At 48.4% G+C, this 18,112-nt stretch overlaps 1 protein-coding gene across 7 annotated transcripts in view; it reads right to left on the bottom strand.

Annotated features, from left to right (window-relative positions):
* Positions 1 to 17,291, bottom strand: part of SYT17 (synaptotagmin 17) — a 47,826-nt gene extending 30,535 nt beyond the window's left edge. For 2 of the 7 annotated variants that reach the window (XM_066977910.1, XM_066977911.1), the window contains exons 1-3: positions 15,608 to 17,291; positions 6,243 to 6,391; positions 5,200 to 5,819 (exon numbers count right to left, since the gene is read on the bottom strand). In XM_066977910.1, the coding sequence (XP_066834011.1) occupies positions 5,200 to 5,819; positions 6,243 to 6,391; positions 15,608 to 16,221 (1,383 nt within the window). In that variant the 5' untranslated portion in view covers positions 16,222 to 17,291. Of the gene's footprint in view, positions 1 to 5,199; positions 5,820 to 6,242; positions 6,392 to 7,672; positions 7,702 to 11,399; positions 11,549 to 12,916; positions 13,574 to 15,607 lie in introns of those variants that run through there. The other 5 variants (XM_048060682.2, XM_066977913.1, XM_048060694.2 and 2 more) reach the window with 5 other exon arrangements.
* Between the last annotated feature and the right edge of the window lie 821 nt (positions 17,292 to 18,112).

The raw sequence follows: 18,112 nt of genomic DNA, 5'->3' as shown, positions 1-18,112 counted from the left end.
CTAAAATAGAGAAAAGATGCAAAGAAAAACGGCAGAATGCCATAGGCCAAAACACTACAACCAACCACAGGTTAAGAGCTGAAATGTTGTCAGGAGACAAGGCCAGCTGGGAAGGGAGCGCGAAGACCTCGGAGCCGGCTGTGCTGCTGCTGAGGCTGCACCACGGCCACCGCCACCGTCCCGCAGCACCAGGCACCCATGGGTGGTGGCAGCTCCCCAGACCCTGCCTCCAGCCAGGCACGGGCAAACCACCGGCTGGATTTCAGCATCCCATTAATGAGCAAGTAGATATACATATCCAAGCCACGTTCATCAGCAGTGATTCTGCATCACCCCTTTAATTAAGCAGCTGCTAAGCTTCTGGACATCTTTAAAAAAAAAAAAAAGGAAAAAGCCCTGACAATGCTCACTTCCATATTTAATTTCCTGCAACTCTGTTTTACCAGCACAGAGCTCCCTTCCATGCCGACACACACGAGGTTGAACCAAACACTGCGCCAAGGCTCTCTGAACAAAGTCTCCGGACACCTTTCCATCTGTCCTACGCCTGTATGAGAGATGTGTGCTGGCATGTTTTTTTAATAATACCCTGTGCTACCAAACGCAAAGCATAGCATGTTCCCCAAGGATGGCTCCTTCTCAGACTGCAGTGGGCAAGCCCGGGAGTGTCAGTGCCAAGAAAAAACGTGGTGCAGGCACAACTGCTGGGCTCCAAGCAGCGTGCCAGGGCCGCCCGCCTGCACGCCACAATTCAAGGTAATGTGCAAAAGAACTGCCCCAAAGTGAATCATTACCTGAATTTCAGATTCCCTTCTTGCTTTTCCTTCCCAAGCAAGGCATGGTAAGAACAACAGAACAATGCTTGCCGTAGGCTTATCCCTGAGATGGGAATCAAAAACTGTAGAGCCCTGCCACAGGAGAGCTATTTGTGCAGCACATGCTGTTTTGAATGGACAAAGATGACAGCTCCTTAAAAGACTGTCACTCTACTGCTCTCATAGTATGAAGTTAAAAAAGCAAGTCCAATACTTATCCCCTCTATTATATAAATGGCTTAATTTGAGGGGAGAAGGAATTTTTGTGCTATTTTCCCCAACTACAACCACGCAAGTTTTTTTCTTTTGCAGAATGATCTCCAAGCTCTCATTACTGCTGGTCTAAAACGTTTATTCCTGCCTACTCAAATCTGCCAAAAGAGAAATGAATCATATGTCAATAAAACTTGGGGTCCTGAACATGTGTTTTGGAATTAATCTTAACAGAGAAATGTGTGAATCTGAGCACAGCCACGGCAAGGGCTGCCAACTTCATTCATGGTAATTAAGCAAAGCCACACACATTTAAGGGGATATTTAAGGAGCGCAGAGCGTTCCTATGGGGACTGGACTCAGTGCTCCTCCGTGAGCAGCTACTGCACTTTAGAAACACTCTAATTATACTAGAAAAAAAAGTCATCCAGAACTACTAGGGATAACGAATTTGGCAGTACCTAAACTGACATTTCCTACAAGGAGTCAGACCTTCTGCGTATTCGCTGGCCCTGATCATATACTGGGCAGCAGCTCACCTGTGCCTCCGTGTTGGACACAATCCCACCAAATGCTGCACACACTTCCCAAACCACCAAAAGTGCTTCTGTACAGGCACAGTCTTTCACCTGATGTTTAGCATTGAGTATCTCCTTGTGCTGATTCCTCAGGAGGACAGCATGCTGCTCGCCCATATTCAGCTTCTCTGGTGACACAATATGCTCCTGATATAACAACTGTCTGTATCCTGGTATGATGAGCAGTCCGGTTCATCTGACTGGCTAGACCCAAGGTAATTTTTAGGCTGTCTGTTAACGAGCAGCTCTGTGAGGGGGTAATGGAGACGTTCTGCTACCAAACACACCGTGCCTGTGCCCACCCGAGAGCTGCACACACCATCGTGTGGCTTGCAGGTGGTTATCCTGGTCCAACCCCAGTGCAGCCGATGGAGTTGCTGCTGCAGGAGCTGGACCATGGCTCAGTTTGGGAGACAGCCACCTGTCCCACCAACACCGCGTGCCCCAAAACTCTGCTGGCACCCCATTTGTGGTCCTGTGCTGAGACACAACCCCACCTCTGGGCTTGATGGGGCTCATGGTGAGTGTGGGATCAGGGCTCAGCACCCGCCCTATCAGCATGTACCTTGGCAATGGTTTCCAGGCAGCAAAGCAGATGGGTATCTTAGCTGAGCCCATTTAAGCTGCTTTCCCTGCTCTTCTGCAAACCCCATCCCGTCCCACCCCATTGGTATGAATCAAAACCCCTTCTCCTCAGCTCCTGCCGCCTGCATTCACTTCCCTCCATCTCAACACGCTTCTGTCTATAAATACCAGCTAAAAAACAAACAAACAAAAAAAACACCACATATTTTCTGTCTTCCATCTCTACATTTCTCATCTATGCCTGTCTGTCTTTCTCTCCCTCTGTGGCTGGTTTTACAAGCACCTGTTGCAGAGCTTTCTTCAACACGGGCTCCATCACTGGTGGTGGAGCTGCTGCCAGCTGCTGCTCAGCCTCGCCGCCCCGGGCAAGCCAGCCCAGCCCGGAAAGTTTTCATCACCTAATCACCAGGGTGGCACCACTGCGGCTCTGTCTGGCTCTCAGGAAGCCCACAATACCTTCTGTAAAAGAAAATACCAGCGGCGGTGGGTTGCTCTGTCCCAGTCTATCCTGATCTCACTACACAAAATGCACTTGGGCAGCCCCAGGTTCAGTCAACAAGAAGTGAATAAAGGCTGCCCCACAACTAACCAAGCAAAAAAAAAAAAAGAAAGAGAAGTATTAAAAAGAAAAAAAGTCAACATGTCAAATCTATCATGTCAAAGGCAGAATCTTTCAATTGGCAAACAAAAATTACAAATTTCTAGCCTAAGCATTACTGTTATTGAAAGGCATTAAAATGCAGATTTTCAAAGTAATAAGCTTTATTGTTTTACTGCTTCCAGGATTTATTTTAACCCTTTGATCAATGCTTTTATCTTTAATCTGCACAAGCAGAAAATGAACCCTAGTCAATGAGCTTTAAAACCTTATCAGTGACAAAACATGGAAAAATGATATAAAACATCCTGCCTGGATGTCCTAGTACAAGCACGGCTATTCTCTTTGCATTCTGCCAGTTAGCTAGCGCCCAGCCAGAAAGAACAAGGAAATATGAGAAAACACTTAACTAAAGCCACAAAACAAGGCACTTATCCAACCAAGGTGCAAAGGACTTTTTGGTTAAATTAAGATTTGACTTTATCTGCTTTCTATCTTATGGGAAAAGTCTTGTAAGGTTAAGCCTGTCCATTCACAGGGAGTTTTCATTTTCTCCTTAATTTTACAAAAATCAAAATGCCAATTCCTGCATAAATAATTTAGCTGAAATCCTGCTGGAGCAGACAGCACTGCTGAAAGCAGCAGCAGCTTTCACTGAAACTTTGGAGAGGCCGGAGGAAGAGCTGGCTCCAGGCCAGGCACGTGAAGGCTGAGATGGTCTTGGCGAACCAGGGTAGGCATTAGCTGTGCAGTGACTCCAGGTTACTAATAAAGAGATGCAAAATGCAGAGACAGGTTTGTCATGCAAAGGCAAAGAAAAAAATAAATAGCAAGGCCGCATGGCATGAGTCACGGGAGGATAAGAGGGATGCAAAGAGAACTCTGTTCTCAGATACATCAATACTGAGCCCATGATGAGCCACTAGTACCAAAAAGAAAAATAAAATCACGTGCATTCATGAATAAACATTTGGGAAAAAAGGTGGTGAGGGGAGCCCAAGAATATCTGTTCTTGTTTATTTTCCTTATGCACATTTGCCCCTGCCTCTCCAACCATCATGCAAAGCAGACCCCAGCACAGACACCAGGGAGCCCACGGTTTTCACTTGCACTCAATTTTCACATCTTTCCTTTTTGCATGAAAAAATGTCCTGGCAAATCCCATAATGCCACTGTTTCTACTCTAGCAAATCCAGCCAGCTCTCCTCCAGTTATCAGGGTCTTGTTTCTCTTCTCCCTGAGCTCTGAGGAAGCACAAAGCTCTCTCCAGTCGCTGCGCGCCCAGAGCCGGGCAGAGACCTCACCGACTGCACACAAATGCTGCCTGGCTTGCTTTTCTTCCCACCAGCACCTGATGACAATTCCCATTTCAAATCATGCTCTCAGACTCACTATAAAACAGAGGCAAGGTCATTGATTTGTCCTTCATCTCATCCAACACTTCTGGCTATGACATCCTTTCGTAGACACACAAAAATCAAAGGAACTGTGAACTGTCAGTGTTCACATGGGGTTTTTGATTCAGCGAAGGCTCTAAGGCCTAGAAAATGCACTCCCAGAGCTGGTGACACACAAACAGGGGCAACCATGTTAGACCAGCCTTCAGCGATACTCCCATCCTTAGCACAAACAGGTAGGACACCCATGCCTGGCTCTTGGCTTGGCTTTTAAATTGGTCACTGCAGGTGATGGTGCTAAAAGCAAATCTGGTAGCTAAGGGCAGGTCCTGGCTGCAAAGCTCAGATCTCAGAACTCCTTCCCTTGCTGCAGAGGAGGTGGCACTGCCGGGGGCCCTATCCTGAGAGGACCCTCTGCAACCTTCTCCCATCCCACCCAGAGAAAACTGCAGACCCAAACCTGCAGCAGGCCACGTACATCAGATATAATCTATGGCAAGTTTAATTTCCTTCAGGGACATGACACAAATAAAATTATCTTGCAATTTTTTGCTCTGGGATAGATTTGTCTTCCATATACCTTCTTTGCATCAGATCATTACTGAACTGGTGCCAGTGGTTCTCCATGTGTACAACCACAGGAGTGACCCAGCTGGGACAGTGTCACTGCAGTCTCTGGGAAGAGATGCAGGTCACTGCAGTGACGAGAAAGATCTTCCACAAGGTGCAGATTTCCAAAGCAGTTTTGATATGTTCTCATTAGAGTTGACATAGATCTTCTGTCATTCCACCTCCTCTGAATATAAAAGAAGGCAGCTCCTCTACCTCACCGTAGAACAGCTACAAGGCCAGCTACAGGCCCAACGTTATTTCAGCCCAGCAGATGCTGTATTAACAAGATGACGATGACTAATCAGAAATAGTATCAACTGCCAACAAGCAAAGGAACTACACACACACAAAAAAAAAGAAAGTGAGAAAAAACGTGGCAATAATCTGATAAATTCTGTTACCTGAGAACTAGGAACAAGGGCTTTCCACCAGTGACCGCCTTTCACAAGGTCTACATCACTCAAGGGCATTGACACTTTGCCAATAACACAATGGCGTGAGAATTTGTCAAAATCCACTACGGTTAAAAGCAGAGTTCTTCTCTGGGCTTCTAAAAATGGGATTTCAAATGTGTACCTCTCTTCAAACACTGGGTTCTGAGTTTTGCGCTTAACTCCGGTCTGCTTGGAGTTCTTCTGGTCTGGAAGCAGGCAGATCTTCACGTAGGGGTTGGAATGAGCCATATCTTGCCTTGAGCCATCGTATGAAATCGGGGGAGGCAGGTCCTTAGCCTCAATGACTCGCACTATTAGGTAATTATGCAACAGGTCATACTGAGTGCTAAAGTGCAGCATGCCCAGCTGGTACTTCGATAAGATTTCCTCATCTGTCAAGGAGTCCATATCATCGCTGTTTGAGTCAAGAGAGTACAGTCTTGGTTCAAATTTTCTAAAATAGTCATCCGGGCTATAGGTTTTCCGCAGGATAGTTGGCTGAACTATTTCTTTCTTGGCTCCTATTATTCCAAACTCAATAGGTTTAATGTCAATTAATGGAGAACTTGGCCTCCTCGACTCTAAACCTAAATGAGAAAAATGCACAAAAATGATTATTAGAAACTCAGTTCATTACAGGCCCAAGTCACATTGTTGTTCTTTGAGTTCAGCTACTCTGTATCCGTGCAATGCCTCGCACAGCAAACATTGCTAAGTGGGACTTTTCACCATTACATTTGCGAACAACTAACAGTACCCTTAGTTATGCTGCAGCGCAACCTCAACTACAAATTTTTCACCTTGTCCATTTTTTCATCACACACACGTTTCAGCAAGAAAAACAGGACTGGCCCCTTCCACTGTGCTCCTGTAGAGCAGGATAAGATTTTAATCAATGTACCTTCAGCTCTACTTGATTCCCTGTCTAAGAGACGAAAGAGCAGGCAATACACTCTGATTTTTTTTTTTTTTCCACAAGAATTACATTAATGTTGGAAGGACGACCTTACTTGAAATCCGCCTGGTGAGGCTGTAAGTGGACCGTGATGCATCTGAAGATGACCGCCTTCTGTCAGGGGAAACATCCTGAAGAGTGGGAGGCAGTTCACTGATTGTATTATCAGAGTCTCCATCTTTGTCCTCATTTTGGCTGCTTATCCTGTTATAACAAGAGACCTTTAGGTGATTCAGCCCAGTAAAAGGACTATATACAGAATAAAAACGTATTCAGATATTCTGTGTCTAATCTTGTGTGCACATCCCTGGATGCCGCAGGGTATCTCCTTCACATCTATTTGGCAAGCAAAAGGCTGAGCAACTGACTACATGCCTATGTAAAGGGGAGATGCTTTATCTTTCTGCTTGCCTTTCAAACAAGAGCATATCAGCACCAGTGCGTGACACAGGCTACAGAGGCACGTGTGACTTGGACCTCAATCAGCAATACTGAATTCATCTTTGAGGAAAATAAAAAAGAAAAAATAAAGCCCTCATAACATGAGCTGATTGCTGTAAATCTACAGCTACCCTTTGGAAGCATGGCCATCACCAGGAAATAACTAGCATGGGAGCCACCATGCTCAGACACCTGAATCCCTCTCTGAGTAAAATATTACTTTGCAATACAACACCAAGGTTTCAAAACTCAATAAGTAGGATTAATTAACAGCTATCTATTGACATTTTTTTAAATAACTGGTTCCATAAACCAGAGGTGACTCCCAAAAGACAGGAATTTTGCTGCCCAGGGGTCTTGGTGAGGGAGGAAAGGGACAGAGGGAAGTCAGCAGGATCTCACTAACAAAGTAAATGTTAGTGAGAGCTGTAGCATCCTTGAGAAGACTCAGTAGGAGACTTGGATCATAAAGAAGCCTGCATACAATTCCCATCTCAGCTTAGTTTTCATCTATAACAGCAGTTCAGTTAAAAATCTCAACTTCTCACAGCTGCTGTGGTTTGCGCCACGGGCCAGGGCCTCCCAGCTTTGGCTGGAAGAAGAGCAAGAGCCAGCAGTAACCCAGCTGCACCTTCTGAGGCGAGCCACTGCTAGAAATCTGCAGGTGGAAATGAAATCAAGCAATGGTATGAGACATGTAAACCATCATGCTAAACTAATCCATGAGACAGAGTACTCAGAAAAATAGCAGCAGATCACGAGGAAAGCATCAGCGTGAAATGAGCGAAGCAAGGGGAATACCGCTTGAGCCTTGCTCCTGATTCACTCATCCTATGTTCATGGCCAGGCTGGGTATAAATGAAGTATGTTGAATCATTCGCTCTAGCAATCAATGACTGAACTACAGCAATAAAAATGTTCTGGAAAAAAAAAGTTGGAAACTCATAGAAAAGGGCCCCTGAATATAAAATAGACTTAAACTAGAATTTCTTTTCCAAATTCACAAAATTCCCAGCAGGATCTAGCGTACATGCAAATACTCACCAACCCAGACTCATTCAACTCATCCACATCAAAAAATAAATCACATCAAATCAAATCTAGGAATCAAAACAAAACCCTATATTAAAAAGGGCATGCAGTATTTGCACAATCCGGCAGCCCATTAAAGGCAATCCACACCATGCAGTTTGACATACAATCAGCACTAGGAACACAAACAGCTTTTTCATGCCTAAATGCAGGTCTGCACAATCATATGTAGCATTTGGACATCTTTGTGTTTGAGAAGCAAATGCACAAAATGAGGAGAAGGCAGGGTGAAAAGGGAATCAGGAAGAGAGGCATTAAAGATGTTCTACAACGGGTAAACGTAATAGTGAGTTAATAACGTACAGATGACCTTTAGTAAGGAAATTGCTACTGAGCCACAATAATTTTTCCTCAAATAAACTTTGGCTCTGGTTAAAGCAGCTCTGTTTCTGTTTAATCAGAGCCTTTGGGAAGAGGAGTCGCGTTCTGATTTCAATTTAATCTCACAGAGTGTGCAGCATTTATCTTTGGGTTTTTAGGGAGAATACTCCATAACAGGCAGTGCCGACATACACCCTCCTTCCCAGCCCATTTTTGCAAGGACTGGGATGCAAGCACTCATTGTGAAACAAGCAGCAGCAGCTACCATGCATTCAGGTCAATACAATTAGCCTCAATTCAGTAAGACTTTATTTATTTATTTATTTATTAAGTTGCTACTGGAGGCTACTATAAAAAATTCAGGAAGTGAGAAAAATCAACAGCCTCCCAGGAGGAAAGGCTTCAGCTTGCAGCTTTAGAGTCCCCTCCTGAATTTCCAGGACATCAGGTGTCTCACAGCTGCCAAAGGGAAAACCTCTGGCAAAACACAAAGGACAGGCTATCAAGCACAGGCATTCAGGTGTTTGCTAAGTAGGCAAATGAAGACCATAAAATCAGTTCTTCCCTGGGGACCGAGTGGGGAGGTAGGGAAGGATCAAACTGCACTCTCCATGTATCAGCATCCTGGGTGCATGAAGAAGTGGCAACAATGAAAGATCGCGGCAGAAAGCCTAGATCTGGTTTTAAAACACTTGCAGGCTGTGAGCAGCGAATACAATAAATTGATTTGCTCCCAAATTCAGTGCATGTATAAATGCAGAATAGTGTTATCAAATCCATCTTCCACTTGAGAGGTTTCCATTGAATCTAAAAGCCTTTTTTTTAAAAAAAAAAAAAAGTGTGTATCAATTAGCATATACAGATGTCTGAGCACTTTAAAAACACACCCATTAAACATGTTATTCTGAGACCAGTTCCAAGCCCCTGCTCTGCTCACACATCTAACCCCAGACATTGTCTCCTACCCCCAAAAATGCATAAGGAGATTGGAAAGTGTAAGATTAACAAAATGAAAGTAAAAACCTTCAACTTGTGAGCTGCACGCCAGCCGAGGCTGCGCAGCATCATTTCCACCTTAAATCCACACGCACAAACAGTGCAGCCCTCCTATTGATCCACAAACAAAATACATCACTTCTGTCTCCTGCCTTTTACTCTCCTTTCCTCTTCATTTTCCAAACCCTTGCTTCCCTACAGTTCCTCCTCTCTCCTTTTCCTCTCAGTTGCATCTCTTCGGCTCCTTCCTCACCTCCTCACCCCAGTCATTTGGGGCTGCCTCACCGCTTTCCAGCAAGGTCAGCCCAGAAGCTTAAAGCATCGCCATCCTTCCTGGCACTCCCCTGGGTCCATCCCTGCTGAGGAGCAGGAGCCAGCAGCCTTCTTCAGCAAGCAGAGCCCTACAACAACATGTGTCAACAGCCACACTTAGAGATCATGAGATTTACAGTAGTACCAGGGGAGATGGTGATTCAGTCATCCTAAGGCATGACAGCATCCATGCCTCCACTCCAAGCACAATTACTTGGCTCCTGCCTGCCCTTCCCAAGCACTGGCTTTGGGAACTTGCCTTCTCTCAATGCTACAGCACAGCAGAGAGACCCTAATTGTACCAGGCTGCCTGAAGCTGGAAGGAAAGAGAGATGTGACACTGGAGACACAGCCCTGGGATGTGACCCAGGCTGGGGGGTCCTAGGTCCATCAGTAAGTGCAGCATGAAGCATGACGTGGTTGAAGAACTGGGCTTTTTTTCCTAAGTGTGCTGCCTTCTGCTTTTGGTCACTGCAAGAAACTAACCACCAAGGCTTTCAGATGGAGCAGGAATGGGAGAAAACAATACAGGATGGAGACAGCATTTTGTGAGTCCAAAGGTCACCGTGTTTTCAGCCTGTGGCAAAGTCCAGCTCATCCACAAAGTCACCACACACCTGAGTTTTAAGGCCACAAGAGGAGCAGAGCCTCCACGCTGACAGTGCCCTAGAGGCAGACAGAAGGAGCCGGCAGCCCAAACCCAGGGGGCCAGACACCCCCCACCTGCCCGTCGTGTCCCTTCTGCTCCCCAGCAGAGCGGAGCAGCTCTGAAGCACCCTCTCGCACCAAGCCTGGCTGCTTGTTCCCAGGTATGTAATAGTTTCTGCAGCAATCTTTCTACGTCCAATACTGCTACCTCATCGCTGTGTTCTCTTGTGCCCAAATGCTTTCCTATTTAGCATTGATTTTGCTTCCATTTCCCACTAATTGCAGGTGAATCCATTTCTGGGCATATATCAGACTCTTAAATATGCTGCTCCAAATTTAAAAACCACTCTAACACATCTCGAGCATTTCTATTTTTATTGCTTCAGTATTAATTACCATCCTATTCTACCATGATTCAAGAAGGTATAGAGACAAGACTGTGATTTAAACATGAAACAACTTATTTCGTGCAGCCACAGCACACGGACCTTCCAGACCTAACAGGGTGGATGAAATTAACTGAGTGCCTTAGCGCCCAGGCACAACATCTCAGCATCGTGTGGTGTGCTAATTGGGCAACTCCAGTGCCCCAGTTTCTGGACACAGTGAGGTTTAGCCATCTCCATCAAGTCATCTGCCCTCGCAGAAGACAGCCCAGCCCAGCAGACAGAGCCAGCATTAAAATACAGGAGACCTCTATTTTCTTCCTGGTTTCGCTAAAGCCTCCACAGCCACCTCTGTGATTCCCCAAGGAGAGGGAGTAAAATGGGAAAGACATCACTGCCTTTCTGTATATTAGGTATGCAAAAGCACCAGCCAAAGCACCAGGTAAAGCCCGGTGTTGTCACTCTCATTCTTTACTGATTCAAGAGGAAATCTTGAAAAGCACTAAGGTGACGTAAGAGATCAGGTCTTGCTAATTGAACCTGTCGATGGATTTCCCCTTAGAACTCATATGAGGTATTCCTTTCATCTTCCTAGGTTATAACCACCTTAATGCCAGAATAAGAAAATTTTCTGAAACAACCTCATCAGCATTTCAACTAAGCTAAAGTGCTCCAAAGGGCTGGTCCATGTGCAGAGGAAGTAGGACTTTGGAAGAAAAGCATCTTTAGATGCCAACCCAACAATTAGCTTGCTATGCTAACTTACAAGCTAACTTCTGTTTTACCTAGCAGAAAGTGTTTTACAGATTCCCGTTATTATTTGAGCTAATGGGACTGCTGGTTTTTACCTTGCCATTGAGTAGCCTACATTTCCACCCTCAGCAGGAGACCCTTCCTTAGGATATGGCATCCTCTGAACTCTGAAAGTCCTCTCGCCATTTCATATCAACTTTCCCACCGCAGCTGAACAGCCCTACCCTTCGGTTAGAGCTGTGAGATTGTGCATCTAAACTTACAGCCAGGCTGGAGTCTGAGCAGGAAAAGGTCCCAGGATTTCAACTTCATCTTCATTTGTTTGACAACAGCTACAGTCGAAACACTTCTGACAACAATTTCTACAAGTCCACCGGCACAGCAAGAGATCCGAGATTCTAGCGAGCAGACCCTGAAGCCATTGGAAACCAAAGTACAAGATTACAACCCATCAATAGCTACTGAGAAATAACATTCAGCTGTATTTATGTTTGTGTTTCTGCAACAGCACATATTTATTTATAAAGAACTATATTTATTCCCTCTATATCAACAGACAAGTGCTGTGCAGTTACTAATCCAACTTCAGGGATGCCATAACAAGGCAGGAAAATAAGCATTCACGGCAGGTACTTTCCCTCTGGTAGTGACGTATTATTACATAGGTTGGCAAAAGGGTGATTTGCAAAACACTATGGCGTAACAACGTGCTGGAGTGGAATCATGCTTATTCTACCACACACATCAACAAACTAATAGATCGGCAAATGTATAACAAAAGGAATTTAAACCAGAAGGTAAGTGAAAGCCCCAACTTAATTCTGCAAGAGTCTATTTAATTTGAAAAGCTTAACATAGCAACATGAATACATTCCATCCCTGTAGATACATCAGCATGTAATATTCATATGATCCATTCGCATACAGCATTACAGCCCAACAAATTCACTGCCAAAATGGATTAGCAAAAGCAAACTGTCCGCGTGCCTCCCCTCTGCTAGGACGATTAACTTAATGAAGAACCTACAATGATTTTTTTTTAAGTTACTTATCCTAAAAAAGTATTTCATTTGTGAGGTTTCCATGGCGGCACCAGTAGCATTTCCTGTAGCAGTGCTCCTCTGCTTTCACAAACCCATCACACGCCCCATCGGAGGGAGGACAGATGCTGCACCATGCCCACACCATCCCCGCAGCCTTCCTCCTGCTCCAAAGCTCTGCTTGCTTCAAGCGGAGCAGAAAGCCCAAACTGAGGCCATTTCCCACCCATCCCAGCTCCGATTCTGCAGTAAGAGGCCTTACTGAGCAGCACCAGGACACTGCCAATGAAGGGCATCGCTCTGTGGTCCTGGGGGACACACAGCTGCGAGGGCACAGCATGTCCCCATCCAGAGTGGAATCACTTTACAACTGCATGGGAACTTGGAAAGTTCATTAGAAGCTGAACAAATAAAGCGCATGAGCATTTCTCCACAGATATCCCCCAAAAGTACTTGGTACAAGGGCGCTATCACACCACACTAAGGGTGTGATTTCTCTTGGGAATGCAGGTCTGCAGAGAAGGCTCCACAGGAACATCTCTCAAGCTGCAGTAAAACAGTTTTTCCATAAACAATATCTGAGCCTTGCAAAAAAAATAAAATAAATTAAAAATTACCAGCCCAGAATGTGGTGCATTACTTATATCTAGGACATCAGTAAAGAGTCAGAAAATACGAGACAATCCCCTCAGGATGGAGCGAGGAGACAGAGCAGAGAGTGAATCATCAGATTAACTCACCTCATTTATTGGTTCCAACTGTCCTTTTAGACATCCATGATGAAGCAAAGGGGAACAAAATGAAAGAGACAAAAACAGGTTAGCAATGCTCAAATAACTTCAAATGTTCTGCCATGTTCGTGCCCCAGACTGGGACGGGCTTTAATTTCTGGCAGGACGGTCAACGTTCGGCGGAGGCAAGGTCTCCAGGGCAGGCACCGGCTTCTACTGCTTCCAGCCCTGTCCCGCTAAGCTCCCTCTGCTTCCCGAGGAGCGAAACTCCCAAATCCATCCTGAAGCACGAAAATCCTGCTCATTGCTCCCTTGCTAAAGAGCTATCATGTGCGACCACTTTGCTTTTTCCTAATAACCTGTCTCTAATTGCAGCCAACAGCGAACCGCATCCAAACGCTCCAGTTACACGCCGCGGTGGAAAAGGCTTTCGTCCAGATCCTGCCCTTATCAACAGAGCTTCAAGGGCAGCTCGTTAGAGGCAGCGTTTCTAGGAGCACCTCTCCGTTGTGCACACATCACTCGAGGTAGCCGGGCTTCTTCAGCCTCACCCTCCGACTTGACTCGGAGGAGAGAAGACCCGAAGTCAAGTGCTCAAAGCCTGCGTCGCGCACTCCAGCTTGAACACTTGCACTGCAGCCACTTCCCCGAAGGCACAGAGAAAATCTACAGCAAAGGAAGAAATTATCGCGAGCCAGTGTTTTAATCACGAAGCCATCCTTGCAACGTTATACCCACCGTGCTTCAGTTATAAACAGAGATTTAGCAGCATTCCACGTGCCTGATGAAATGCTTTTCCTACCTTTCTCTCTTGCTAATGACTAAGAGTTTCTTAATTGTCCTGGCTGTCCTTCTGTAAAGGGGAAGCCCTAAAAAAAAAAAAGAAGCAAAACCAAAACCCCTCTTCCCTACCCTTCCATGTGTACAAAACTATGCTCAGGGACAATATGGACAAGAGCCGGCTTATATGAAGAAGCCAGGATGCCTAAGTTGAGTTCAGATCCAAGATCACTTCCGCGGGCTGCCCTCCAGCACAAGCCTCCCTTCCAAACTTCTCCAAAACCAGCACTTGGCACGAAGGCTGCCACTTGTTTGCAACAAAAATTAGAGACTGAAAATGCAGCAGTGCAATGTGACAAGAGCGATTAGATACCCGTGGACCAACTGGTTAAGGAAATCCTGAACGGTTTAAAGGGCTCATCAGTCCTTATTAATGCGAACTTGCAGCCAAGGTGCCGCAGCCAAAGCGGCGGTGGTTTAGCAAAGCTGCAACAAGAATATTTAAATTGCTGTAAAATGAACCTGCTGGATTCCTGCCACGCAATCAAACGCCGTAGCAAAAGAGGTGGCATTTCCGAGCGGCCCTTGGGGACTCAGGGCAGGCTGGTGTCACACAGCCATGCTGGCGGCCACCACCAGCCACCAGTTATGGGAGAACGCACGCGTGTGCCACCAAGCCACGGAGCACGAGTGCCACAGGCACCGTAACAGTGACTCTGTGACCACCCCGAAATCTCTGCCAGGAAAGGGGAGGGCAGAAATAACAAGAGCTAGGCATTACAGCGCAAACGGGCAAACAAGTCAGCGGTGCCATACAGGGTATAAGGGCAGGGACCCATGAAAGGAAAGCAAACAGGAGCAGCTGCATGCATCCACCTGAATAGCGCGGAGCGGGAGGTGGGCGCTGGGGAAGGGCAGAGGCTTGCAGAAGGATGTGAAAGACGGCAGCACGGGGCCAGCACCCCCGGCAGCACCCACGGGAGGGAAATCTGCTCCAAGTCAGCACTCAGAGCAGGGTCGAGGCACACGGCAGTGTCCCCCAGTGATGCTGGGATGGGGTCTCCATCAGTGATGGCCATTTTGTGCCCCTCCTGCGACACCCAGCACAGCAGCGTGGGGACAACAGGGTGCCCCCAGCCCCACCACCCCAGCGCCACAGCCTGGGGACAAGGGGGTGACCACCGCCAGCACCAGCCCCGGGGGTGCCACTGGGGCGCTCCCCGAGACCCCTGCTCCACAGGGGGATGGCAGGAGGGGAACGGCCACGGATGGCAGGGGGCAGTGGGGGGCTCTAGCAGAGCTCCAGCACCCGGACATCTCTTCCAGCTGCAAACGCTCTGCTCATCTTAAAATTGGGGGTGCAGCCTCCGGAGCTACAGAGACTGAAAAACAAGCGGCTGGAAACCGCAGGGCTGGAGGGACAAAATCCCTCCGGATTTTACAAAAACCGCCCCAATTCAGCCCAGCCTTATGGGGGGCTCGGGCTGGCCGCAGCCGGGGGCGCTCGTTTCCCCCCCTCTTCCCCAGCCTCTACCGGGCCATGCCCAGGCAGGGGGGGCTCCCAAAGGCACCGCCACCCCCCGGGCTGCCTGCGGGCTTCTGCAGCCCCCTTTGGCTCAAGGCACCCAGTCCTTGGGGGGGGCTCTCCCGCACCCGGAGCCAGCCCGCTCCTACCGACGGACAGAGCGGGGCTGTCTGCGACGTCCGGAGCACCTCGGAAAGCCGGGGTCTCGCTGCCAGCCCCCTGCCCTCCTTGCCCGGAGCCCCCAGAAGTTCCCCCAAAGTTGCGCGCACCAAGCGCGCAGCGCCCCAGCCCCGCAGACGGCGCCTACAGCGCACGGCCACCCCCCCCCCCCTTGCCCCCTCCCAGACCCCCTCCAGGCCGGGTTCTGCCCCTCAGCACCTTCGCTCCGCACCCACCTGGATGTACGCCATCTTCCGCGGGGCTCCGCTGCGCCGCGCTGCGCCCCCCGGCACGGCACGGCACGGCACGGCACCGCCCCGGGCGGGGAGGGGGCGGCCACGAAGGCACCGCGGGGCCGGGGGGCGCCGTCAGGGCGGGGAGAGCCGCCACCGAGGCCCCCCCATCCCCGGCTCGTCGGGAAAACGCGAGGGGGCTTCGTGCTCCGGGGGTGGGGGGAGCCGGCGGGCGGCCACCCGGCACGGCTCGGCACGGCTCGGCGCTGCCCGCGGGTGCAACAGGTCCGCCGCAGCACGGGCAAACACTGACCTCCAGAGGGCCCGGCGTGGAAATTCAGGGCTGGGAAGCCCTCCTCGGACCCCGGGGGGACGCTCGGGAGAAGCCCAGGGATGTAAGTGTGGAGCTGGCGTGGCCGCGTTGGGTAAGGCGGTTGTTGCGCCTGTGCCTTCCCCCGAAGAGCTGACGGTAAGAGGAGATGCCCTAAACGCACCTGAGCTGTGACAGGGACGCGGTTGTTGCAGGAGGTTAAGTGCACGGAGTTATAGCACGTACGCTCGCGTCTCCCCGGGTGAGGAGGAGCTGGAGGAAGGTGCCCACGGTCCCTGCTGAGCATCGCTGCTTGGCTTCGTGCCCACCTGCTGAGGGGTCAGTCCCCGGGCTGAGGTGGGGGCAGGGGATGCAGCCCAGCGATGGGACCTCTCGGGCAAACCCCACCGAGTGGGTGGCTGGGCCTGGGTAGCATTTAAAGGGAGCTCAGTTAGGCAAGTGGCCCATTTTGAGGTCAGTCTCCCCAAAACGAAATCTCAGGAAAGGTGGAGATTTGGGGCTGTTCCTCTTGAGCACCGCCTTGGCAGCACACAAATTACAGCTTCCCTACATGCCGCCCTAAACGAAGGCTCCTGCCCACAGCCTCAGAGGAAATTCTGTGGCTGGCACCTCCCCAGCCCGCGGGTTTCTGCAAAACCCTGCACAAAGCCAATGCTTGTGCTGTTGGAGTAGAGTTCCCATGTCCATGTGCCGCTCCTTGGGGAGATGTAGGACTGCCCACCAGGCAGGGGCTCGTAGCCATCCTGCTGCCAGCACACAAAGACATACCTTCAATGGGAAACGGCCTCCCAGATGGAGATTTTCTGACAGATCCTGGCCCCAAGCTTTGGAGAGGACCAGAACTACGGGCGCCTTGCATGAGAAATTGCAATGCAATTTCCTGCTTTCCTTCCTTGAGCAAAGGTGTGCGTTGAGAGGAGAAGAAAATCCCTCTTGTGCCCAACATGTTCACCGTGGGATGCGGAAAGGGCCTGGTTTGTGCAGCACTGATGAAAGGCGAAGGGGACTTTGGTGGCCAGCCTCGAGCATGCCACTCTGAGCAAAGCACAGATGCAGCGAGGCCAGAGGTTTGCAGCCCAGCCTGGCCAAGCATTTGGGAGCCACGTCCCTGCTGCCCAATGCTCCGATGAATTGCAGTTCGGAACGCTGACCAGCCTAAAAACACGAGTTGCTACTGCTCCTTGTGGCAGCGAGCTGGTCTGGGGGACTTGGAAGGCTCTCACCCCACTGATCTCATTTAACGGCCCGTTTAAGCTCTCACTGAATTCAATGAAAAACTCCCATTGACTTCCGTGGGAAGGGTGGGAAGGGCCTTACTCCCAGTTAAGGACATAAATTCTCTTTTTCCCCAGGGAGAGCAGCTACTGCTGTAGAAGAACTACCACAGTGGAGATAAGCAAGACAAAAACTGTAATACTTTGTTTCAGGCAGTTTTGAGCGTATGATTAAACCGTGGTACAAGCTGTTTGTCAATTTGCGCTCTTGGATTCTTTGTCATTCCACAGCCTCTTTCCAAGTGCCAGTGTTTAAAATGTCAGTCTTTACTTTGAATATCACTGCTCTTTTCATCTTGACTCACCACCGCCTTAATGCAGCTTGCAATAAGTGAACACATGGATTTTTTTTCATGTTACAATGTAGTAGAGAGAGGTTTAAACTTTCAAGACAGATTTTTTTTTGACTCTTTAAAGCCATAATGCTGTGAGTCACAAAAACTATGACACGCTTCACTGTACAAACACACACACGTTTGTACTTACTCCTTTGACAACGTAAAGGAGAGAGGAAGACCCGATGCCGTGGCCATCCTCCCTCACAAACCGGAGCTCGCTGTGGTGTACCTGGTATGTCCACAGGATCAGTGCTCTTCTTCGTCCTGAGGCAATGGGCCCTTTGGCTCACATGTAAAAGCATGAACCCAAAAAGGAGAGCAAAAGAATGAAGTTTACATGAGGTTTCACTAATGCTATTGATTGTTATGGGGAATGAATTCACGTGCTTTAGTAGCAGACTGGAGTACAAAGCTTCAAGATAGATGTGCCTCCACTGCACGCTCATACATATACATGCATTTAGGTGCCTTTTACGCTGTTGCATGAAGGCTTTTAGATTACATTCTCTCAGCAAATATATTCAATAGGCAAACACTGCTCTAACCCAAAGAATCTGATGGATTC

Source organism: Anser cygnoides, chromosome 15 (assembly GCF_040182565.1).
Source record: "Anser cygnoides isolate HZ-2024a breed goose chromosome 15, Taihu_goose_T2T_genome, whole genome shotgun sequence".
In the NCBI taxonomy this organism is placed as follows: Eukaryota; Metazoa; Chordata; class Aves; order Anseriformes; family Anatidae; genus Anser; species Anser cygnoides.
This window is presented reverse-complemented; position numbering and strand designations above follow the sequence as displayed.